A 25,954-nucleotide genomic window follows, 5' to 3' on the forward strand; every position below is an offset into this window, starting at 1 on the left:
AAACTCTTTAGATAAAGCTTTCAAAAAAAAGAAATGAAACAAAATCGCGAGCATCGTAATTTTGATGTTGCTTCTCTTGCTCCTTGCAGGTCAAGCTTTTGGCAGACCAGCTTTATACGAGACGCCCTTCACAACTTTACGCGTCGGCCCTATTTCGGCCCGATCAACACGACCCGGTTCAACGGATTTGCGATAATCAACACGATAATCCAGAACGATCGAGGAGACGCTCTGATCGAAGAACACTTCAGGGCAAGTAATGCGTTTCGAGCCACGAGATGGCTTCGCGCGGAGGAACCCCCGAATTTCTCGGGGCTCCTAACGGCCTCCGAGGTCGTGCCGCTGTCCCTGTGATCTCGGAGGACACGGGATGCTGACGAGGAGCCGGTCGGTTCGATTCTGAAAGGTCACGCTGACGTACCGGCGCTGCTGCCCCGGCACAAAATTTTTGAGCGGAAAAAAGAAAATTTCAGCATTTTCTTTCTAATAATCTACTACGTTAGTTCACTACACTAGTGTGAATTTGACGAAAACAGGCTATTTTATAGGCTACTTCGTCAGTCTAAGTTGATTCGGTGTTTCTATTTAGTGTATCCTTTAATCCATTTGTGTCTTCTTGGTCGTTTGTGAACCAGAGATGGCTCGCCTTTCCGTCGTCTCACATTGCCATGTCTCTCAGTTGACCCCGACGTCCAGCTGTTAAAGGCAATAGAGAGTTTTAGATTAGGGGGGCGCAAGGCGTTGGGGCCTCCAAGTATTTGTGTTAGAGTCGGACCCGCCGTGGCGGCTTAGTTGCTGCGGCGTTGCGCTGATGTGCTCGAGGTCACGGGTTCGATCCCTACCACGTCATCTGCATCGCGAGGGGGCGGGGGGCGAAATGCACAAATGCTCTGGCGAGTAGATTTAGGTGCACGTTGGAAGAACCCCAGCTGGTCAAAACTAATCCGTTTCGAACGTGGAAATAATGTCCACCTTTCAGCGTTGTGTGTCCAGTTCATGAAGTGTAGAAGTGTCCTATATGACATGGGCGATTTTTTTTGCATTATTATTTGAACGATATTGAAAAAAAGAACTACATATGTACCAGAGAAACGCCGCGAAAGGCATCGACCTCGACGGACTTCGACGCCTTTCGCACAGACGTTGTTTTTTTTGGGGGGGGGGGGGGAGGGGGGGGGAGTGAATTGTGAAGTTTATTTTCTTTCTTGAAAGAAAGAGGGAAACAGAAGCGATAGGCGGATGAGGGCCCTGACGTAGCATTGGCTACCCTACAATACAGCTGGCAATGATTCGCAAAACAACATTTTAAAGCATAGTAGTACACATTACGCGAAGTGTTAATGCATGTTACATTGATTGATTGATTGATTGATTGATTGATTGATTGATTGATTGATTGATTGATTGATTGATTGATTGATTGATTGATTGATTGATTGATTGACTACAAATGGAAGATGTTATATTTTCGAGACCGTGATGACAGGAGTTGATTTTGCAGATAGTGTCCGTTTCACATTCCGTTTTGTATCAAAGTGAACAGGTTACACTCGCTCTCTATAGGGGGAAACAAATATCCCTGCATTAATTATTCGTGTGGCCACGCACGTACAGAAAAATGGCATGGTAGAGACTACATATAGCGAACGTTACAAGCTACCATACAAACCTATAACACACCATATATATGCGTGCTATATGTGCGACATACGTACAACGCGACTGTACTTGCATGCGTATACTTAGAACATCGGTGCATTCACTGTGCACTAATAAAAGCGATGCCAATGTACGCCCTATGTAAATCCAATGCTACCACATATGCGTAGCCAACGTGGTCCAACAATGAGCCAACGTAATCTATTTCGACAAATTTGGCGAGAATTAAAGCCTGCAAGATTGCTTGGGATTGTACTAGCTTGCTCGCTGTGTAGGTAGTAATATTCGTGCTTAAAGGGACACTTAAAGGCAAATATTAAGTCAAGCTAAAGTGATATATTAGTGCTCGACAATCTCTAAGGCGTCAATATTACCGCGAACAGAGCCTTAATAATCGACAAATCGAGCTAAATGGAGGACATCGTTAGAGACTCCCCCGGGACATTCAAGCACTTGCCCGATGATGACAGCACTCCTCGGTTAAATTATGTCACTAGTGCTCAACCAGGCGTTGCAAACAATATCCTTGCATTGTATTATGAGACGAAATAAAATGCTCCTTGTCCAGTTCTATCTCATTTCTTTAGAAAAAAAGAAATCATTGAAATTACCCTTGACACGACGCGGGCGGTAGAAAGGTTTCGCTTTCGCTCAACTCCGCGCCGCCCACGCTTTCGCGTTTCACTAGTTTCGTTATCGCGCAGTGCGGCGCTGGTTTTGGCTCGCGAAATTCGCACAAACCGCGAATAGCAGAGAATTCAAGTTCCGCGTGATGTCCCGCGATACCGGAACGGTCTGCGCCACCTGACCAAAAAACAGCTGCAGCGGCGAGTCCACCGCTCTGTCTTGGCTCGGTATGCGCCGTCTGTCGGGCGGTGTTTTACTCACCGACGGCAGCAAAGCGCGGTGATGACGTATGCAACGTCACCACTCCCCCGGTTGGGTGGCGGGAGATCTTATTTATTTATTTATTTATTTAGTTATTTATTTATTTATAGATACTGCGATCTTTTACAATATCTTAGCAGGGTGGGAACACACAAGTACAGGCGCCGAAAAATGTGGTATACTCCACGCAGTCCATGTAGCGGGAGCCGGAGCACCGGCACACTGCATTGCGACGCCATCTACAGGCGGCATCTGGGATCGAGACAGCCAATGGGTGCCCTATATTATCGGCAGACATGATCCCAGATGCTGCCTGTAGATGGCGCTGCGATGCAGTTTGCCGTTGGGCAACACAGCAACAAGGAAGGTCAAGCGGAAAGTCAGAGAGGCTGAATTAATCTCATGGGTGGCGGCAATGGAAAAGAAACCTGCCATGAGTAACTACTTAAGAGGAAAAAACGAAATCAGGAAAGAAACCATTTATGATAACTCAAAGGGAAGCTCATTACTTTTCGAAGCGAGATTGGGATGCCTTAGAACACGCACCTATAAAGCGAGATATAAGAAGGAAGAAGAAGCATGTGCTTGCTGCGGTAAAGCTAGGGAAACGACGGAGCATATTTTATTAGAATGTGAAGACGTCTACCCAGCGGTCGATTTAGGCACCACTGGCCTCCTTGAAGCCCTTGGGTTCAGCGGGAGCAGTGGTAAAGCAAACAGGTCCGCAATAGACATTAGTAAGAGGCGATTGGAGGATTGGTGGAAGAAAAGTAGGGAAATGACAAAAGACGGAGACGTACAAAAGCACAATTCGCAATAGGGGATCAGAAAGTTTGGACGCGGTAGTTCATAGTGTTTTTTTTTTTCATTGGTTAACCTAGGTAGGATATTAGGCAGCATAGTAGCAAGAGCTTGGTGGCGCAACCCACCGCCCCGTTCCAAAGGGGACGCTCATAACATCCATCCATCCATCCATCCGTTGCTCCGGCTCCCGCTGCGTGGACTGCGTGGAGTATACCACTTTTCTCGGCGCCTGTACATTCACACAAACATATAGTTCAAGCAATCATGCCGACGCTTGAATTCAACATGGCAAAAGGACAGAATGCATGAAAAAAGGAGCAAATAAACTGTGTGCGGTTGAGTCGTGAGTGCAGGTGCGCCTGCAAACGGGATAAAGAATTTTGTGTAACGACTTCATCAGGAAGTTTATTCCAATCAACTATTGTTCCGGTAAAATAAGAGTACTTGAAGCAGTTGTTGTGCGGTGTTAACTGGGTTACTGCTAGGGAGTGTTTATGATGAGTAGCATGACCAGTTAAAGGTGTTAAGATGTGCGAGGTATCAATATGGTAGTGGCCATTCATTAGCTGAAAAAAAGAATTTTAATCTGGAAACACGACTGAATTTCGAAAAAGGCATTCTGACCCTTCGGATGCAATTTTCTCGTAAACTAAGTCTGTTCTTGGCGCGAAACAAGCGCTGCGATGTTTCTGGAATTATATTTAAACAGTCCACGTCGACTTAGTATTTGCCTTTAGTTTCCCTTTAACATTTATTTCTCGATAAATGTCGCTCCAAGAAATGAGACCTTGTCCGGCGTTTTTTTTTTCTTTAATCTTTCCAGTTTGGCATCTTCCGAGGCCAAGTGAATCCAATCGTACCGCCTGACTGGAGCTACATACACACCGGCGCCGTGTGGCCGGATGCGGATGACGTCATCGAGAAGCACGTCAGGCACATCCTCAGGTAGTTTGCCTACTTGTAGAATTCTAGCCACGTTTATAATTTTGCATGTTCTACTAGCACTCAAAAATACAAGCCGGCAAAGTTCTGAACCTACCTTGCGCGATTACTGCACGACGGCTTCACTGAGACGGCAAATATTAAGAAAACGTAATGCTCCGCGAACTGGTGTTTTTGGCTCATATCGGTAGGTTATCTGCCTCCGGTATGTTTTCCTTTTTTTTTTTAACTCTCGCCTTAGCTTCAGCTTACACACCGAGACATCGTCCACTGTTCCCGTCTTATGAGAAAGAGGGACGGGAGAGGAGGGGGAAGGACGACTCACGTTCGTTATGTTTGTAAAGTGAAGCTTAATTTTTTTTTTTTTTTTTTTGAAAGAAAGAGGGAAACTGAAGCAAAAGGCAGATGGACCCTGATTTAGCATTGGCCACCCTAAATACAGCTGACAATGATTGGCAAAACATTTTAAAACGTATCAGCACACACGACGCGAGGTGTTAATGCCTGTTACAGTGATTTTTCGATTGATTGATTGATTGATTGATTGATTGATTGATTGATTGATTGATTGATTGATTGATTGATTGATTGATTGATTGATTGATTGATTGATTGATTGATTGATTGATTGATTGATTGATTGATTGATTGATACTTTGAATAAGAAAGGAAGCGGATCAAGAGCTAAAGGCGCAAAGCCCGATAAGTGCTCTTGCTGAAGTCGGCATTTCGAGCGGAGAAAGTGCACCTGTACGGGCAATGCAATTTCAGTCACAAGTTTTACAGTTTATTCCAAAGAGCAGCATGAATAAAAAGGGAATTAGTTACACATATAATTAATATATAGAGCCAACAGTGCGTGCATTCACGCACACAGAGTTATAGTAGATATAAAAATAAATGAAAAATAGAAGTTCCCGAAGAAACGTAGTACAGTTTCATATTCCGACATCAATTTTCTAAGGTGCTTTTTGTTTAACGTTTCTTAAAATCAAGTTTTCCGCCCTAGTCCAGTTAACAAAATTGGAATTTGTTGGCTTTCATGGTGTCTGCCATAACGAGCTCTAATTCGTGGCGTCCTTATGTCTCTGCGCAGGCAATATTGGGTTCAGGATTTAGGTGTCGCGACCTGATATAGGTTATTATTTTTAGCATGCTGTATTAGTTTGAAAGTTGATACCTTAGTTACTTCTTGCTTAAGAAACAGTTAATGAGTGCCTAACTCCTGTAGTCGTCCGTGATAGTTTTCAAGTGAGTGAGTGAGTGAGTGAGGGAGTAAAGACTTTATTTGAAAACAAGGTATTGACGGATGACCTTGTTGTTAGGCAGCCACGAGCCCATGGGCCCGGGTCGCTTCTTCAGCTCTTTTGTTGACCTTGGCCTGCAGGTCAGGGTCGGAGCTGAGCAACATGGTCTCCCACTGCTCAGTATTACTTATTGCGTGATTTGTGTGATATTCCGCTGGGCACGACCACATAATATGGAACAAATCCGCTTTTTTTCTTACAATGGTTACATGTATTAGGGGTCCGGGTAGTAGCAGTGATAGGCTACGGGGTTGGGGCAGGTGTTCGTCTGAAGTCGTCTCCAAGCTACTTTTTGTCGCTTGCTGAGCGATTTGTGTGCTGGCGGGTACACTGCCCTGGCTAACCTGTAGTGGTGAGTTATTTCCTGGTAACTGAACCTGCGATCCCTCTCTGATCCTAGCGTGAGCCGTCCGGGTGCTCTAAAGATCGCAGCACCAGTCTCTGTCATAGTTATTTTGCATAAATTTTGGTTGCGTGTCGTGCCCCATGCATACTGAGCAGCATTATGACAACTTGTAATAAAATGGAGTATAATACAGCGTCTTGTTTTAACCACAGAGGCAACAACTCAGCAAACCTAAAAAGGCACCCTACAGCACTGCCTAGTTCTGACGTTAATTTTTCTGCAGGTGTATCCCAAGGCAGGTCTTTCTGAAACGAGGCACCTAAGAATTTCTGTACCTCTACCTCCTCTATCTCAGTGTCATTCAAAATTGTTTTTATTCAAAGGCTTGATGATTGGCACTAAAATAGCATATTTTGTTTTATTTACCTTTAATTCTGATTTGCTTTTGCGCAGTAATATTGATCACACATTTAAATAATCAGTAGCTAATTGCTCCAAATGCGAAAGTGTTTTGGCAGTGAGAATGACGTCAGCGACATCAGCACACATAATTATAATCTGGCAATTCGGTAAACTATACGTTATTAATGCGTAAATTAAATCATAATGGTTCAAATACTGACCTTTGGGGCACGTGCACGTCTAATTATTTTGAACCTCTGTAACAAATTGATACTGAAAGAAACATACTGTAACCTGTCTGCTAGTTAGTTCTTCGTCAGGTCAAGTGCGATTTGTCGTACACAATAATCATTAGGCTTAGATAGTAGTACGTCACGATCCATGGAATCAAAAGCTTTGCGAAGGTCTAGAAACAGACCCATCGTGTCCTGTCTTGCTTTTTTTTTTTATCTCCTGCTTCCCGTTCAGTGGGGCCTGCTCAGTAGACAATTTTTTTTCCGGAACCAGAGCTGCGATTCGGACATTTTATGCTTCTCAGAAACGATTTTGTACGCTCTCTGATAAATGGTCTCAAATAGTTTCGATAGCACTGGGAGTATACATAAATTGGCCTGTAGTTATTACGTTTATATCACCAACCTATTTCATCACTGGGCATATCCTCGCTGTATTAAAGACCCTCCGGGAACACACCAGACCTGCAGCATGCAATTAATAATGTGAGCTAAAGGTTTGTAAATAAAATCTGAGATATATGCTTAATGGTTTCGGTTTTAGTGGAATCGTAACCGGCAGCTGTATGATTCTTAAGGTTTCTGATTATTCCTAGCACCTCGAGGTGTGCCGTCGGAGATAGGGAAGTAGTAGCGTGGCTTGCTGGCGGACAGTTGGTGCATGGTGAACTCCTTATACGTTCACATATGGAAGCATAATTGACCGCACTATGTTTCTTAGTGACCAATATACCGTCTGAAATTATACTAGTGAAAGGCGCACATTCCCCACTAGCTATGAAATGAGCGTTTAATTCAGCGCCTGCGGGAACTGCACCATGGCCAGTTGGCTGTAGTACGACACCATTGAACGCTGTCTTTTGGGCAATATTATTAAAGCCATGCCAGATTTTTGAGGGGTCGTTGTGAATACGTGATAAAAGCGTTTCATAATATTTTGGCTTGGCTTTCCTAAGTTCGGCATTTACTTTTTCTTGCTGAACTGCTTAAGTAAGTTTACAGGATGTCGTCATTTGACAAAAGGATGCTACATTTTGTTTTTCTTGTCAATCTTTTTTTTATGAGAACTGTCGTTGTCCGCGGTTTCCTTTTTTTGCTTTCTTTATTTTGTTCTTTTCGGACTTTAATCAGACAAGCCAACTCATAACTTCCTTTAGATTTTCAATATATATGCTCTGTTGACATCTGCTTCATTTACGATGTCTTCCCAGTTAATATCCTCTAGAAAGGTCAGGGACGAATTCAGCGTCTGTAAGTTTATATGTCCATAGGAGCTCAATACGTTCATGCTTTCAGTTCTTTCTTGTAATGGGCAAAAAGAAACGAGGAGGTGATCACTGATATCTGGTGATAGTATTACAGCAATTGTCATAGGAGGGTGTACATGATATACTATGCCAAAAGTGTTGCCGTGTCAGTACTAATGCGAGTGACCGATAATACGAGGTTTGTACATGCATTAGACTGAAATAATAAATCGCACATTATATTTGTTTGTTAACAACCTAATATGGATAAACATATTTCTATCACACGTGAAATAACACATCAGCAAACACGAGTATTCATTGTGCGGTGTACAAATGAGTGATACAATTGCGACATTTGCTTTCAGAACACCGCAGTCAAAACTAAGTACCAAATGCTATGTCCATAGTTATAGAATGCTGTATGGCTGTAATTATTAAGTCGTTGTGGATTATTCTTTTTATTTTGTATTATCCCTTATGAGTATTCACATGAGAGGAGGAGGAATGAACGTTTATCGTGAGAAACAGCGAGAAAGTGTTCTTTCTTCGCCCTAGGTGGGCTGCTTACAGTTGATCGAGACTATGGCTATTTAGCTTTGTGGTGACCAGATAACTTCATTTTTGTCTGCCGTAATTCTTAAGTGCTTGAGGAACTAGTTTTCTCTGTTTCCGTACAATGGGTATATTTTGGTGACATGATTTGAGAATCGTCACGTGTAGTTGATTTTGGTACCATGCATAATACTGCAGTAAATGAAAAGTAAAACACATGATTGTCTGTGAGAAGTTGGTATTTCTTGAATAACGGTTGTTTGGGGAAAAGTCCCGAGTTTGACAGTGTTATCCTTCAATTGCACGCAGCGCTGTATGTATAAAGTAATTTTGGCGGCAGAAAAAAAAACGAGAAGAAAGGGGGTTAACCGAGGGTACTGATATTTATTAGTCGTATCATAAGAAACCAACAAACACTGACACCAAGGACAACATAGGGGAAATTACTTGTGCTTAATAAATGAAATAAAGAAACGATAAATCGTGCTCGTTTCTGAATGCGTGTACACCTGTCTGTGTGTTTATGTGTTTCTGCATGCGTTTTTTGTCTGCACATGTGGGTGTGCTTGTGTCGATCTCTTGCCCCGGTGTTCCCTAGTTCGACAATCCTATTTCATACCTGTAAATTTCCTAATCACGTCCCTCCATCAAACCAATTGCAGCCTGAATCGGATTATATCGCGAGCAAAAAGTGTACTGCGTCCGTAGTCGGTGCCGCAGACTTGCGCACAGTATAAGTAAAATTATGTTGTTTAACGTCTTGAAGTTACAATGTGGCCTTGAGAGACACCGTAGAATGCAGGACTCCAGTCTAATTTTTGCACCCGATGCTTGAAACGAGGTGGTATCGAAAAGTTTTGAGACTAGCTCTGCTTTGAATAATTTGCGGAGAAATTTATTTGTGTGCACATTGAAATGCTTTCGTCTTCGAAGTGGTCCCTTTGTGCTGCGACACGGCGCTCGGCGTTCCTTACCCTTTGCGAATGCGTCCCTGAAGTCTGCTTTCCGGAACGAGTCGAACACCCTTCTGCGATTCGAGCTCGATTTGAACAATCGGGCCGAAATGGCGACCTTTGGTCTGAGTTTTCTTTTTCCCTCTCCCTCCCTCCCCTCTCTCTCTCTCTATCTATCTATCTATCTATCTATCTATCTATCTATCTCTCTCTCTCTCTTTCTCCTGCGTTCACTCCCAATCGCAGCGTCGCTGACATCGTGGGCCTCAGCACGAGCAACACAACCGATGAGCCCAACACGGTGCAGTTCGTGGGTGCCAGCCCCCGTTTCCTTTGGGCATCGCCTCCGAACCCGATTCGTGGAATTCTCCCCGGCATCCGAGGCATGGTCAGTATTCTCGCGGATCGGTTTCGGCCCCTCCGATAACGGAAACGTAATCGTTTATATGCAGTCTCTTACTTTGTTGTTGTTGTCGTCATCGTCGTTGTTTCTTCGAAGAGAACACCCGTTTCCAACTCATTGCGGATGGACAAAGCGCCACAAGGTACCCAGCATTTCTACTGTCTCCCACGGCTACCGTAAGGCGGTATTCCGTAAACTGCAATAATTTCACGGACCAGCTAAAACTATCTTGTGTCTAACACATTATTTTAGCGTGTCCGCAATCTTGTTACCGTTTGCGGTTTAGTGGGTTTCCGGTAAACAACCGGTTTACCGGAGAGGTAAACCCGGCAGCAGCAACGCCGGTGGCGACACCTTGTGACGCTACGTCTAACCACAATGGTTTAGGCCGTTACGTGAGTGTTTTTGTCGAACAAACAATTAACTGGCGATGTTTTCACGATTACGCCGCTGCCAGAAATTGTCACTAGCAGTAAAGTAGAATACACTTGGGTACTGCAATTGTAGCCCTGTGTACGCTCTGGTTGAGCTCTGAGATATCAGGTGGCGCCACAAACCAGGCCATTCACATTTACGTCTCCAGTAATCTTGCAAATCCACAATCGGCAAGAAGTCTGGGGACAAGCTGAAACTCTCAATAGAGGGTTTTAGCATAGTGGGTGTTGAACCACCGGAAGATGTAGACGCCAAACAGATTGACTCTGGTGGCGATTTCTGGCGACACTGTTCCACTTGTCAAGACAAAGTAACCGGTCACAGGAAGATAGAGACGAAGTGACAAACAAGAAAAACCTTTGCCCACATAGCCAACATTTCAACAAGAGTACACGTACGTCTTGGTCAGGGCAACAACTCTTCTCCTTGACAATCTTTATATCTGTTCACTCCCTCTCAGTGGCGAGGAGAGTAAGTAAATAGGTACAAAAAAGTAAGGCGATAGCTTGGTAATGAACGTGGAAATGTTCAAAAGGAAGGATTAGCTGTGATGGTGAGAAAGTAGAGGTGCTAAGAAGTATAGAGAATGATCGCGCACAACACATTATTATTATTATTATTTATTTATAATGAAACAAGCTAAAGCGTCGCCGGCGCTGAATTGTAATGAGTCATCGGGCACAGGCGTATGTATGTGCGTCTACGCTGTGCCAAATGTCTGATTAGGGAGCTTTAGCGAATAGTATCTAAAGACGTGGCCAGAAGCTTTGGCGGCGACATCTCGCGACGCTCTTATCAACCATAACGCGATGTAAACATTAACTATACGACCGCGAGGTTTCTTTTGTTCGCCCACTGTTATAATTACAATAATGTTTGTAGAGTCTAACGTCATGGTACGTCACTTTCGATCACGATCGAGATCGAATTTCTCAGTCGCCGCTGACTCCCTCCAGCAGCTTGCGAAAACGAGCCAATCTCGATCGCGAAATTCGATCCCGATCGGAATCGGTCGCGTTCAAAACAAAGGATAAGTTGTGATCGCGATCGAAAGTGTCCTCTTGTGGCACCTTTGTAACCCTATGCCTCTCAACTCTCGCAATTTTTTTTTTTTCGTGTAAAGTTTGCATATTTACCTTCGTTCTACAATTTTACGAAGATTGCATTAAGTTTTACGAACAAGGAGCTCTGTTCGAGTTTTGAGGCTGCTTATGATAGGGCAGCGTAAAATAAAAAAAAAATGTTCGTAAAAATTAAATTGAGATCCTACCTAACTGCGCCGTCCTTCCGTAGCAACCTAATAACTTATAGCGGCCTATAACAGAGGGCTATACCTGCTTCGAGGAAGTTTATTCAGACAAGTTCCTGAAGCAGGCGAAATTGGAAGCAGCATTGCGGCTGAAAAAGTCACTGCTCTCAAAACAATTTTCGATCAAGTTTGCAGCTGCTTGAGTGCTGCGTCTAAATTTAGATCACCATTATTAAAATGTGTATGCATCCCACCGAAGGTGCGTGCTAAAAGCAAGTTTTTTTTTTTTTTTAACGTGTTACCCTTACTTCTCACCCCCACCCCGTGAGACTCGTGAGGTCATATCCATGGGATTTTTACAAATTCTCAAGTTCAAAGGTTGGCAGGTATGGCTATAAGTGGGGTTCCGTCTTTTCGGCGTGTGCTGATACACACCGAAAACTAACCTCCGAGGCGGTTTTCTCTGGATCGGTGAGAACTCGGAAAGCCCGAATTTGAACTTCTACCCTACTCTTCTGTCTTACTTATCTTACTTGTACGCTACTTCAACCCTACTTCTACCTTGCTTGTTTTGCTTTTCTCGTTGACTCGGAATCCAGCTACACTAAAGTCACCTTGGGATCGTTCGTTTCTATTGAAACCACATTACTTGCCCCCATTCCCTTCTCCTATCTGCACCGCCATGATGGTTTCTAAGTATTTAATCTTTCCAAGTATTTAGGAATATTAACTTCGTGCACCTGAAAGTGTCGCGTTTCTGTTGTTAATTTCACTCGTTAATGCATTAACTAGCGGCGTAGAGTGTTATGTGTTAAATAAAGTTGTGCAATGCCAGGAGCGTTATATTTTTCTCCCGTAATTACACAGTCCCTTTACAACACAAGCCTCTATAAACAGCGATTTCTCTTCGGTATCGAAATTAGACACCGAAAAAGAAAACACCCATAAATAACCCCTGAATTTGAAAAATAGAAACGAATACGGGAAAACGCGGAAGCCTATTTATAACGCATGTGTTCAATACAGCCAAGTTGGACGTGTACTACAGCCGAACGCCTTTATAGCGAAGTGTTTGGGGCGTCCGGAGGAATTCGCTATACAGGTTACTTCGTTCTAAAGGTCGCGCATCGCACACTATGAAGTAATTCGCACTCGGCCTTTAAAGTGAATAAGTACGTGAATTATTTTACAGTGCGCAGCTCACCGTAGAACCGGGACAGAATCATTCCTTCGTTGTACAGGTCATTTCGTTGTACAGAGTCGTTCGCTCGTTTGAGAAGGGCGCTAGACTGCGCGTCCAGTTTCGAGCTGCTGCGTTCCAGCAGGCTCGCGCTTCGCGAAGTCCACCCCGACTCACGCTCACTTATCGCTGCGCGTTTTCCCAGTTGGGCATGCTGCAGGAATTCCCCCGCTGGAAGCAGGTCCTGAACAAAAACAAGCTATGTTTCTCGGTCTCCTCGTCGATAAACTACGCCAAGAACCTCAACCGGGACATCGACTTCAGGGTGGACATGGAGGACAAGGATGAGAGCGTCATCCGATTCTCTCGATATAGGGTGAGCCCAGCAGCGCGCTCAAAGCGGGGTTCCGAAATTCACACACACACGCACACACGCACACACACACACACACACACACACACACACACACACACACACACACACACACACACACACACACACACACACACACACACACACACACACACACACGCACACGCACACACACACACGCACGCACGCACAAAATGCTATGCACTTGCCCTTCTCCTCTCAAAGAGAGCAGAGTCAGCTGGAGTCCGCTCGCACCTTAACGACTTTGCTCTGATAATATACACGCTAGGCCAATTGCAAAATAAACGGTAGTTTTTCCAGCCTAAAGCGTTAACTATGCCTGCGTTGTGACATCAAGATCACCTGTAAAATTTGCCCTTGACGTTCAGGTTTCAGCCCGAAACGACTGATACAAAGACCTATCTGCACGGACAAGACAGTTGTTTAAAATGCGATAAATAACTTGGCCTCTGGCAAGTGAGCAAACCTATAATTGGCATGGCGCAGTGTCATTCACGAAGTCGAGGCTGACAATGATGCTTTTGCGTGTGCACTGTAATAGCGGGTTATGAGGTGTCAAATAGTGCCCGGTGTCAAGCAGACACTGTGCACTATTTGGTTTGCTCATCTGTATTGATTATATCAAGTACGATGTGTTGCGTGTGCGATACGTTATATTTAATACAGTTATAAGCGTGCCTACGGGTGAATAAATTTTCTTGTTATCTATGAAAATTGTGTTCGATTAGGACAGCGTTATACATTATAGTTCTTTATAACACGGGAGACGTTGAATAATTGAATAATTACAGGCCCATGAGCTTGCTTTCTGCATTGTATAGATTATTCACCAAGGTAATTTTCAATAGAATCAAGGCGACACTCGACTTCAATCAACCAAGAGAGCAGTCTGGCTTCAAGACAGGGTATTCAACAATGGATCACATGCATGTCATCAGTCACGTAGTTGAGCGATATTCGGAGTACAACCAACCTCTCTATATGCATCTCATAAATTATGAAGGGGCATTTGATTCAGTAGAGATACCAACAGTCGCGACGCTTTGCGTAATCAAGGAGTACAGGAAGCACACGTAAATATCTTAGTACAAATCTCCATAAAGACTCCACAGCTGTCTTAATTCTCCACAAGAAAAGTGGAATAATACCTACGAAGAAAGGGGTCAGACAAGGAGACCATCTTTCCAGTGGTATTCACCTCAAGTTTAGAATACGTATTCAAGCTATTAGGCTGAGAAGGATAAGTGAGGATCAACGGAAAACATCTCAACAAACTTCGCTTTGCAGACGACACTTTCCTGTTCAACAACACTGGGGATGAATTGCGCCAAATGGTTAAGGATCTTCACCGAGAAAATGTCAAAGTATGGTTGAAGATTAATGTGCAAAAGACAATGTTCAAAAGCCGTGCAAGGGAACAAGCATTCATGGTCACCAGTCAGCTATAAAAATTGTGCAGGAGTACATTTACCTGTCACTTACTCGCAGGGGACCCTGGTCATGAGAAGACAATTTACAGGTGAATAAAAATAGGTTGGAGCATGCAGGGCAGGCATCACCAAATCATGACCGGCAGCAGAAAAGTGTACAATCATTGCATTCTACCGGTGCTAACATATGGGGCACAAACTTGGAGGGTAACAAAGAAACTCGAGGACATGTTAAGGACCGCGCAAAGAACGATGGAACGAAAAATGTTAGGCGTAACGCCAAGAGACAGGAAGGGAGCGGTGTAGATCAGAGAGCAAATGGGGATAGCCGTTATTCTAGATGACAGTACGTGAAAAATAAATGGATCTGGGCAGGCCATGTAACACGTGGAGCAGATAACCGCTGGACCATTGCAGTCACAGAATGGGTGCAAAGGGAACGGAAGTGCAGTCGAGGACGGCAGAAAGTTAGGTGGGGTGATGATATTAAGAGATTTGCAGGCCTGCGGTGGACTTAAATATAGGCTGCTGCTGGTGATGATGATAGTAAGAGCACCGTACGTAGACACGCTTACAGTCATCTTGTTTATTCTTACTGAGCAACGCCACCATAGCTAGCCTTATTGTTTCACGACGTCAGAAAACCGTGCTGCCTAATGACGTCACGATAATGTCGATCCCTCTAGGTCCCGCATTTCGATACCTGCTTTAGTGTGAAATTAAAATATCTTATACATTTCAACTTTCGTAGTCACCAGGTGTCATCCTAATCGCACACGAAAGGGCGCGATAGAGATACTACTATTTCAAAGACGTTTTTTGTTACTACTCATTTATAATTCCTACTAAACGTGTCCTTTGTTTGTTTGTTTGTTTGTTTGGTTGTTTGTTTGTTTGTTTGTTTGTTTGTTTGTTTGTTTGTTTGTTTGTTTTCGGAGTCTGATAACGCTGCGTTGTCTTTTTCTGTTCCACTTCTCGCGGCGCCTCCTGCGCTGCGTCAGCAGTTCACTACCAAAGACAGCCGCACGAACGAATACCCGTTGCAAGAGTTCGACTTCAAGTACGAGTTCAATAACCCCACCCACACCCACTTTTGGAATGTGCGCGTCGGGGGCGACCTGAAAGGGTTCTTCGCTTACGACGACGCCAGCACGCTCGATTACAAGGTATACCGTTTACAACACGCTCGTTATACGTTCGGTCTGATAAGTGCTCGGATTTGGAGCAAACTCTAAGCTAACTCTTCAGCGATTGCATTCTCTTTGCCAAGGTTGAGCGTTGGGCTAGGTGGCGCTGCGTGCGATCGATGGTTTCTTTTTCTGCAGCGCATCAGAGAAGGACGACAGAAAAAGGACGCACACAGCTCTGAGCGTGTCCTCTTCTGTCGTCCTTGTCTAATGTGCAGCGGAAAAGAAAAACAATTGACCGTTCCCTTTGGTCTGTTGCGCTTTATATAGACGTTTGTGAACGTGTCGTTTGCGGAAATAGGTGACGGCCAAAAAATGGCGGCTAAAGACGTATGTCCGGTCCTGCGATTGCTTCCGGCGCGTCCAATCCGCAATGGCATCAGCTTCGAGATCCGTTTCGGTCATTCCAAGGAACTGGTCGCTGAGCGCTGAATTTCGGCACCACCTGTATAACAGATAAAACCTACACCATAAAAAGATTGTGCCCTTCGCGGCACGCCTTGTCCCTAAACAATAATCGTCATCCGTGTTGCTCGCGTTTTCCTATCTTGAAGACTGTCCGCTTGCTGCTTTCCTGTCAGTAACGCTTGCCATACGCCGATAACGCGCTTGCCGATCGTGACCTAAAATTTTACTGGGTGCGCAGTGTTAAAAAGATTATGAGCCAATCCACTCTGTGAAGGTCGATGACCAGCGGAGCTCTTCAGCCCACGACACAGAGGTGACGCAGCATTTTGAAGAAAGGTACGGAATCTCTTACTGAAGGTCGATGACCAGCGAAGCTCTTTAGCACACGACACAGAGGTGACGCAGCATTTTGAAGAAAGGTACGGAATGACTTACTGAAGATCGATGACCAGCGAAGCTCTTTAGCACACGACACAGAGGTGACGCAGCATTTTGAAGAAAGGTACGGAATGACTTACTGAAGGTCGATGACCAGCGAAGCTCTTTAGCACACGACACAGAGGTGACGCAGCATTTTGAAGAAAGGTACGGAATGACTTACTGAAGGTCGATGACCAGCGAAGCTCTAGCACACGACACAGAGGTGACGCAGCATTTTGAAGAAAGGTACGGGATGACTTACTGAAGGTCGATGACCAGCGAAGCTCTTTAGCACACGACACAGAGGTGACGCAGCATTTTGAAGAAAGGTACCGAATGACTTACTGAAGGTCGATGACCAGCGAAGCTCTTTAGCACACGACACAGAGGTGACGCAGCATTTTGAAGAAAGGTACCGAATGACTTACTGAAGGTCGATGACCAGCGAAGCTCTTTAGCACACGACACAGAGGTGACGCAGCATTTTGAAGAAAGGTACGGAATGACTTACTGAAGGTCGATGACCAGCGAAGCTCTTTAGCACACGACACAGAGCTGACGCAGCATTTTGAAGAAAGGTACGGAATCTCTTACTGAAGGTCGATGACCAGCGAAGCTCTTTAGCACACGACACAGAGGTGACGCAGCATTTTGAAGAAAGGTACGGAATGACTTACTGAAGGTCGATGACCAGCGAAGCTCTATAGCACACGACACAGAGGTGACGCAGCATTTTGAAGAAAGGTACGGCATGACTTACTGAAGGTCGATGACCAGCGAAGCTCTTTAGCACACGACACAGAGGTGACGCAGCATTTTGAAGAAAGGTACGGAATGACTTACTGAAGGTCGATGACCAGCGAAGCTCTTTAGCACACGACACAGAGGTAACGCAGCATTTTGAAGAAAGGTACGGAATCACTTACTGAAGGTCGATCACCAGCGATGCTCTTCAGCCCACCACACAGAGGTGACGCAGCATTTTGATGAAAAATACGGAATCATTTACTGAAGATCGATGACCAGCGAAGCTCTTCAGCCAACGACACAGAGGTGACGCAGCATTTTGAAGAAAAACACGGAATCATTTACTGAAGATCGATGACCAGCGAAGCTCTTCAGCCAATGACACAGAGGTGACGCAGCATTTTGAAGAAAAATACGGAATCATTTACTGAAGATCGATGACCAGCGAAGCTATTCAGCCCACGACACAGAGGTGACGCAGCATATTGAACAAAGGTACGGAATCACTTACTGAAGGTCGATGACCAGCGAAGCTCTTCAGCCAACGACACAGAGGTGACGCAGCATATTGAACAAGGGTACGGAATCACTTACTGAAGGTCGATGACCAGCGAAGCTCTTCAGCACACGACACAAAGGTGACGCAGCATTTTGAACAAAGGTACGAAATCACTTACCGTGATTTTTATATACATTCCCGTGGAGGACTGGACCGCCGCCCCGAGGAGCCGGAGGTGACGCCTTGAAGGACCAGCGCAAGACGGCAAAAAAACAGACAGCAGGAAAGACACGGGACAGCGCTGAACTCGAAACTACCTTTATTGGAAAGCGTGTACACCTACTCGAGTACTACCACCTACACCCACGTGCTCTCCATTTCGTAGCATATCATTAGGTTACAGGGTTTGGCTGTTTAAGTAAGCTTAAGTAAGCCCCATAGCTCACCCGCAGCCTCCTATTTGTGCAACGACCACTGACCCTTTGGTCGCCCCAGATGTGATCAACGCAGATCCCCACCTATGGAACTCCACTTTGGTGTCACGGTGCTTCACTGCGCACACTCATCTTCAGTTCCTTCCTCTTCTTTCTATTCCCCCTTTCCCTCAACCCCAGTGTAGGGTAGCAAACCGCACACTCGTTTGGTTGACCTCCCTGCCTTTCTTTTCTTTGCTATTTCTCTTGGCTGTTTGCCTTCGCACTGACAATGACGCCATCGATGGGAGAGGCTCGCGGGTGCAAGTGGTAATACTTAAGTACGCGTACGCTTTGTAATAAAGGTTGTTGCGAGTTCAGCACGCTGTCCTGTGCCTTTCCTGTTTTCTGTTATTGTTGTCGTGCACTGCCCCTAGGATGTTCAACCGGTGCCCAAATGTCGACTAGACTAAACACGCGGGACGTTTCGACCAGACTCCCCCCCCACCACGGTAGAGGGGAAGGAAAGGAACGTAAGTACGCAAGCGCTTGGAACGCCGAGAAGGAGAGGGCGGTGCGAACCTAGACATGGCCGACGCGGGTCAAAGCGTACTATCTGTTCTTATCAGCTTAATATATGATAACGTTTCTATTCGGACCCAAGATACTAAATTTTTGAACGTTGGCGGAGTGCTTGAAGCCTGCTTCAGCTGCGCCGCGGGCTGGCCCTGTACTGCACTATCTCCGGGGTCGGTCCACGGCTTTTCTCACATGTAGAACAACAATGCCCGGAACCCTAGCCATAAGCAGCTTCGCTGTAAAACGAAAGCCACGCTATACCTAGATGACGATTATTGTTTGAAGACAAAGGTTGGAACTTCAAAGAGTGTCAACTATAGGGGTGTGCGAATATAAAAAAATTTTCGAATACGAGTCGCATACTTAGCTTCGAACATCGAATCGAATATCGAATAATTACACGCACATACGTTTATTAGCGAGTTACGATAATTTTTCATTTTGGAACATTGCAATTAACGTTGACAACGTTAAAAAAAAGCTAGACTACTAAGCCGTTATACTAAAGCATTGTGCATTTGGCTCGTGTTAACTTGGAAAATTTAGTAATTCGACTAGCTGTCATTGCCAGCCTGTGCCTTTATATCATACCGCATCAAATGCCCGTAAAATCGGAGGCATTTCACCCTGCGCCAGTCGTCACTCATCGCACTTGCTGTCAAGCAAAATTGAAAGTGGCGCTGTAAAAAAAAAAAAAAAAAAAGTGCGCCCTCGTTCGCAAATTTGTGCCTTTGCTACTGATAAGCTGACTTTCCCTCAAAGAGTATCGTTCAGTGGCTAAATGTGCTTTACAGGCAAAATTTCGCTAGCAGCACGAAATCGTTGCAAAATTTGGCACAAGATCACCCCAAAATTATTAGATTAGATAGAAACAAATGCTAAGAACCGTGTTTGCTGCCGCACAGCCATCAATATATTCTATTTGATCCGAATATCCGTATCCAACTGAATATTCGAACATTTTCGAATCGCAGTTTTTGAAAGCTAGAGTTCAGACTTATATTTATAACTAAAACTAAAATGCTAGAGGTCCCCGCCAATAAATGCAGGCATAGCTCGCTTTCATATACGCCAGAAAACGCAGTAATAATTATATGTAACTATTGTTACAAAATGCGTCATATTTACCTTTGAGTCGCAGATGACGCTCAAACAGCAGTTTTGTCAACCGGTCTGTCACTGTTTTGATACAGTGTGACAGCATATTAGCTCACGTTGGGTCCTTCCTAGCCACCTCTGAAATTCAGAAAACATTAATCAGCTGATGCAGGTCGCAAAAACGACTACTTAAGTTTGAATAGCAAAATAATAGCACATTGGCTGTTAACAGCCATAAGCTGCACTGGCTGATGTAAAGTACACAGTTGAAATGCGATAGCTCACCATTGAACAAACAAAATGGACCTTGTTTTCACCTCGTCTCTTGTCTCAAATTTGTTGTCATTGCTTTCTCCCTGGAGCGAAATTAACCCGACATTACTTCAAGTTAACATTCCATGACAGCTACGAATCGCTTCATCCAAGGTTTTTCACCTTGCAGTGAGAAAGGTAGAATGTCATATGAACAGTGACAGCTTACACAGAAATTCAAATGAGACCTCCGAGTGAAGGCAGACGCCCCGAAAAAATATATGAAAGGCGCATATGCTCGGAACAACAAAAACGAAAAAAAGATGCAGGCTATTTTGACTGCACGCTACTCTGTGACAGCACTTCAAGCGACACAGCTGTCTTTATAGTCACGTGGGACAGTGCAGCGCAGAAACCAATCGGTAAAAAAACGGAATAAAAGGCCAACCGATGGTTAAGGTATGTTACATTAAAAAAATAATTTTAAATAAATTATACGCATTCAACCAAAACAATACACGCAAAAGTAATTTAGAGTTCACCGTGATTTGCGGATAGGCTTTTTTTAAGTTTCACACAGGAACAATGAAACGAGTCAAGCAGCACTAAATTTCTTAACCACGAAATTGCGAGTTTCGTTTAGCTAATGTGTAAAGGTGGTATTTTTTTTTTTTTGCACTCAGAAAGTGATGCAGTGCCAGATTTTTGAACCACATGAATAGTTCAATTTTCATGAAATGTTGCATATGTATGCTCATGAACCGCTGATAATCTTGTTTTACTCACTTGTGGCTTCCCTTGAAACATCATCATAAACTTCTGCTCTTCATTGTCATAATTGTACAAAATAGGCTTTAGCTGCAGGCGGCCGTTACCTACGGCGACCGCACTTGTTTGCTGCCTGCCGTTGGCATTGTTTGCATTGCATTCATGTCTAACACTGAAGTGGGCACACTTCCGTAATCTATGCATAGTATGCACGTGACGTCACATCCGCTGCTGTCGTCTGCTTTCGCTACCTTCCGCCATCTTGGGGTACCTTATCAACAGGCGCGCGCATAGGCCTATAGGTTCTCCAACATGGCGCTGCCGTAAACCGGAAGTCGCGGAGTATCGTTGAATGACGTACGTGCATACTACGTATATGTGGGGCCATTAGCAGTTCTTTTTGCCGATTTGGGAGGTCAACGAACTGTGTTGATGCGACCTTCAGCGATAGCGATATTTTTGTGGTTTCGTTTATTTTTCGTCCGCAGTGGCAACCTGCGAGTGTTAATTACGCGATCACGTTTTAATACAGCGCATGCATAGTGATGAGTACAGTGTCGTAACCGCACATCGAGTCGGTAACGGAACTACACAGCTCCCGTCGTAGCCTCGGAGCCAGCACCACATTCAAGTTGCAAAGAGGCAAAAAAAAAATTCTGCTAACCTAAAAAAAAAAAGCTCGCAATCTGAAACAGCCTCCGCCAATAACTACACGAACGCGACAATCCGAAACGTTAACTGACGTTCGTGCCGTTCAAATCGTGGAACACGATTTCCAGAAAAGTAGGAACCCTTCAGCAATACAATAATATCGCTTACCGAACCGAAATAAAGCGGTGTTGTTGCTGCCGCTCTTGCAAACACGATCCAAAGTTCTCCACTCGAAAACTCGTATCACTTTGCGCAAGCGAACAGCACGACAGAACCGCCAATTAACCGCCGCCACTGCTGCCAAAAGTTTCAATATCGGCAAAAAAAAAAATATCGCGAAGCGCCACCATAGCATGTGGCGCCCCCTAGGATGAAGCTGTCTAATCTTTTCTCACGATTACATATTTTCCATTTAAGAGGAAGCTTTAGCTCGCGCCCAACTCCGACGCGGCCTATTCAAATACATGTAAAACGCAAAAACGTTTTTCTGAGATAACCTCTGGGCCTATTTTAATGAAATTTGCTGCATTTGAGAGAGAAAGTTAAATTCTAGTGACTGTCGGAAGCGGAATTTCGATTTTGGTCATTAATATTGTTAAAAGAATTTTCAAAAATTCGGAAGTTTGAAATAAATAGAAGCACGAAGTTTACAAATTCATATCTCTGCATCGAGAACAGATATCGCGGTTGTGTAAACGGCACCTACTAGATAGTTAAAAGCGGACAAATTCGACACGTCATTTTATATCTCAGGTGAATTTGTTACGTTGTTCATACGGGTTCTGCAAAAGCTGTATTTTCATATTGCTAAATTTATTTTTAAATTTATGTGTAACGCATAAATTTTGTCCGCTTTAGATGGGCTATTAGATGCAGTTCACAAAATTGCATTATCGTTTTTCGTTGTTGAATTACAGAGTTGTAAACTTGATAGTTTCGTTTCTCGAAAATTTTCGGTTTTTGCCAATTCTTTATCAAAAATTGAGGACATAAATCGTGAATTCGAAACCAACAGTCACTAGATTTTAAGTTTTTCTTTTAAATGCAACAATCCTCATCAAATTTTCTGCAGTGGTTGCTGAGAAAAACGAATTCTCTTTTTACGTGTATTTAGATAGGAGCCCCCGAGCTAAAGCTTCCTCTTAAAACAACTTTTAGCCACAGCTTATATGTTTTTTGAACGGTGTACATTTTATTTTTCTACTCGCTCTTTACTTTCCTATTATATTGCGCGCTTCCTTTGCGGGCGCCAAGTCGCAGCACGTATCAACGTGGCGCCAGATTTGAACTGGTGAGCGCGCGCGCTTCAAGACGTGCGTAGGAAATCTACGAAGAATCGGTTTCCCCGCGCTCCATTTGTGGCGCTGATCGTGCTACGAGGGGTTTCATATACCCTGTCAACGCAACTATCCCCTCACCTTTTCCGAAGCACGACGGCATCTTCCGCGCTTACAAAAATGGCCGTGTCGCCCCCCCCCCCCCCCCCCACCCCGTTCACTCTATGCATCCCACCCCTTCCAATTCGTTGAGGCTTCCCTGGATCCTCCGTGGCAACGCCTTCAACATTTCGACACTTTTTCGGAGTAATTGTCTACACAATGACTAGAAGCGTATGTCTTGCAGACATCAATTGCTAGCCATCTTGAAGATGTCTAACTATAGCTTGACATAGTTATAGCTGTTTCTAGCCTGTTCAAGCTGTATCAAGCTAGTTAGTAGCCAACTTGTACTTCCTGACAAGGTGCCGTTTAAGCTTTTGTTGTTCAGGTGTACGTGCGCCATTTATAAATAGTTGGTCTGCTATGAGTTAACTATAAGCTTCGCATTACCTGACGCCTGACGTTACCAGTACCATTATGTGGGGGCCGGTTGGTTACCTATAAAAGTTTTGGAGTATACAAGGCAACATAGGTGTCGGTTACTCATGAATGTGTGGCAATGCGTACTATTTGCATTGTAAGTGTTGTCGTACATGTCGTTAGCGTATAAATTTATTTGTCTATGTTACCTTTAGGTATTGCGTTGTTTCTGGCCTAACTCACATTAGCATAATTTATGGCAAAGTGTGGCGCACTTGCGAACGCGCCAAAGTACGGGCGAATCTCGCGTCGCGTGGTACGGACGCGTCGCGACGCGGGCCCCAAGTACGCGCGCCATGTGGGTGCCACCCCGCTAAACGGACGGGGGCGTTTTTCCTGCGCTGGCTGCGTTCGCAGATAAAGGAGCTACTGAACGCCTACCCGGACGACCGATGCGTCGTGTTCGACGACCTCGGAGACGACGTGTGGGAGGCTAGCTTCAACCACGACGGTCAGACGGTGGCCTTCAAGAAGTACGAGATGCTCCACGTCATCGCCAGCGCCATGGTGCAAAGATACGGCATGGCGTTCCCGCCGAATTATTATTAGGGTGCTCAGCGGGCGCGTCATGGTGGTGCGCGCCGAGCAAGACGCCAATCGACGCGATCGTCGTGTAGACCGAAGGGGTTGGGACTCTGTGCGTTGGGCGGTCAACGCTTCAAGTATTGCGACTTCCAGAAAAAAAAATACATATAGTGACAGAGATTACATATACCAGGGCGCGATTTAATGAAATCAAATTTTCGACTCGTCGATACACTGGTACAAACAGTGGCCTCCGAGATCAAACTGGTGCGATCTCGGAGGCTACGGTCCAAGCATTTTCAACATTGAAGTAACACTACCAAGCATCGAAGCGCCCTCAACACTGCACCACACGCTGGGCTCTTCCTTGTTTCGTATTGCTAGCCCAACAGCAAAAACTATTTCTGTAAGAACCACTTTCGGCACTCGCTTGAAGTCTGCGTCATATGACGTTACGATGCACTCGCTCGTTCTGTTCTGCGCTCGCTGCAGCTGCCACACGCGAGCGTAGTCAAAAGAAGCGCGTGCAGCGGTCTTGTCTTTTTTTTTTATCAACATCATCATACCTAGCCTTATTGTTGCACGACGTTAACGAATTTCGCTCCCGTGACATCGGAATAACAAGGGCGACACCAGAAGCATTGTTCTGCATCAGCGTTGATTCTGTACATCGTCAAATTCCGCCCTATTGTCAAACTCAGCAATGGCGACATTTTTGAGCCAATCGGAGAGGGCGTAGCAGCCTTCTGGGCCAATCGTAGCTGACGAGATGCCGAATTCGACGATATGGCGGAATTTGACATTGTCCACAACATTATCCCAGACCTGGTACTTCAACGCGAGCTCTAGAGTCAGTGGGACGTTCTTGAGGGCTAGTTGCTGCCTACTTGAAGGAAGGTTAGAAGTGCGCGAAAAAACGAGGACAAGCACGTGGTGTGTTTTGTGTTCCTTCTGCTTGTCCTCGTCTTTTTCTTTTTTCGCGCAGTTTTAACCTTTCTTCTAGAGTCAAATTAGCCGTGTAACGCCCAAAAACATATCCACATCAAGGGAAACTGGAACAAACATACATATACTTCTAACCATGGAAGTACACAAGTAAAAGAAAACTAAGAAATGTTTTTGTTATAGCTAAGTTACTGATTAATTAATTCGTAAGTGGTTTTTTAAACTATCCACGCCTGAAACTTCACTCCAGCATATGAAATTGCAACTATGGGTTGCATTAGGTTTCCCGTGCATTAAATTTCCCGTATGATGCATTGGGTATATCCGCAATTGCTGCAATTCTCTTACATGCGGGAACCATGAGGCCGAGTTTCTATACAACTTAACCGTGCGTCGTTACTGCTTCATATTCAGTGCTCATTTAATAGGCCAATTATGGCGGTAAATGTAAGCGGAGCACCACTCCGGCCAATAGCTTGCAACAATTTGTGTTTTTGCCATATTCCGGCCACGGTATCTTACCTCTGCAAGGAGCCGCTTTCAGGCGAAGGTCTTGCATAAAAGCCACAAAGATTCAGGATGTCGAACCAAAAAGAATACCGGTTCAGCCTCGAATAGGACTCATAATGGTTCGCGAACCGGTTTGACGCAGTCCATTTTATCCTGTCTCATGGCAATGTACTGCATAGTATACTATCGACTTGCCCGCATGGCGCAAGTCCATCAAGGCAGATATTTACGTACGAACTACACGGCTATGGGAGAAGTACAAAATGGCGCACAAGGTTTATAGTGTTCAACCAATATTATTCCAAAGAATTCATCTTTTAAAAAAACAATGGCTCAAAACACAAATGCCAACCCCGCACGAATTATTAACAAGAGATTTTCATGGCCCCAAACGACGGTGAAAATGCAACGATCCACATGCCTCTTGGCTTCCATTGCATATGGCCACTCATTATGATAATTCGCGCGGCTCGTCGCACCAAAAATTATGGCCGGAAAACTGTGCAATGGCGGCCCAGCGTAATGTCACGCAACGTCGAATTGACGTTTACGAAGCGGCCATTCCTGCGACGCTCCTCACGTGATATTTTTTTCAGCCAATCAACAAGCTGTCATGGCGGCTACCTTAGGCCACAAATTCGCGAAATTGCAGATTCACTGCACGGG

At 44.7% G+C, this 25,954-nt stretch overlaps 1 protein-coding gene and 1 pseudogene across 1 annotated transcript; both read left to right on the forward strand.

Annotated features, from left to right (window-relative positions):
- The first annotated feature begins 2,534 nt into the window (after positions 1-2,534).
- LOC126525834 (uncharacterized) lies at positions 2,535-24,456 on the forward strand. Its single transcript, XM_050173791.3, has 5 exons — positions 2,535-4,296; positions 9,583-9,724; positions 12,809-12,979; positions 15,432-15,593; positions 23,666-24,456. Exons 2-5 carry the CDS (start codon positions 9,722-9,724, stop codon positions 23,855-23,857), a joined length of 528 nt encoding a protein of 175 aa, XP_050029748.1. The 5' UTR covers positions 2,535-4,296; positions 9,583-9,721; the 3' UTR covers positions 23,858-24,456.
- On the forward strand, positions 18,690-18,865 carry LOC126526089 (U2 spliceosomal RNA; annotated as a pseudogene).
- Positions 24,457-25,954: the final 1,498 nt, after the last annotated feature.

This window comes from Dermacentor andersoni, chromosome 8 (assembly GCF_023375885.2).
Source record: "Dermacentor andersoni chromosome 8, qqDerAnde1_hic_scaffold, whole genome shotgun sequence".
NCBI classification, from domain to species: domain Eukaryota; kingdom Metazoa; phylum Arthropoda; class Arachnida; order Ixodida; family Ixodidae; genus Dermacentor; species Dermacentor andersoni.

What these genes read in the sequence shown, in the direction of transcription:
- LOC126525834 (XM_050173791.3), top strand. An exon ending in TCCGATTCTCTCGATATAGG is followed by an intron (nt 12,980 to 15,431) that starts GTGAGCCCAGCA and finishes CTGCGTCAGCAG; the next exon opens with TTCACTACCAAAGACAGCCG. An exon ending in CCAGCACGCTCGATTACAAG is followed by an intron (nt 15,594 to 23,665) that starts GTATACCGTTTA and finishes CTGCGTTCGCAG; the next exon opens with ATAAAGGAGCTACTGAACGC.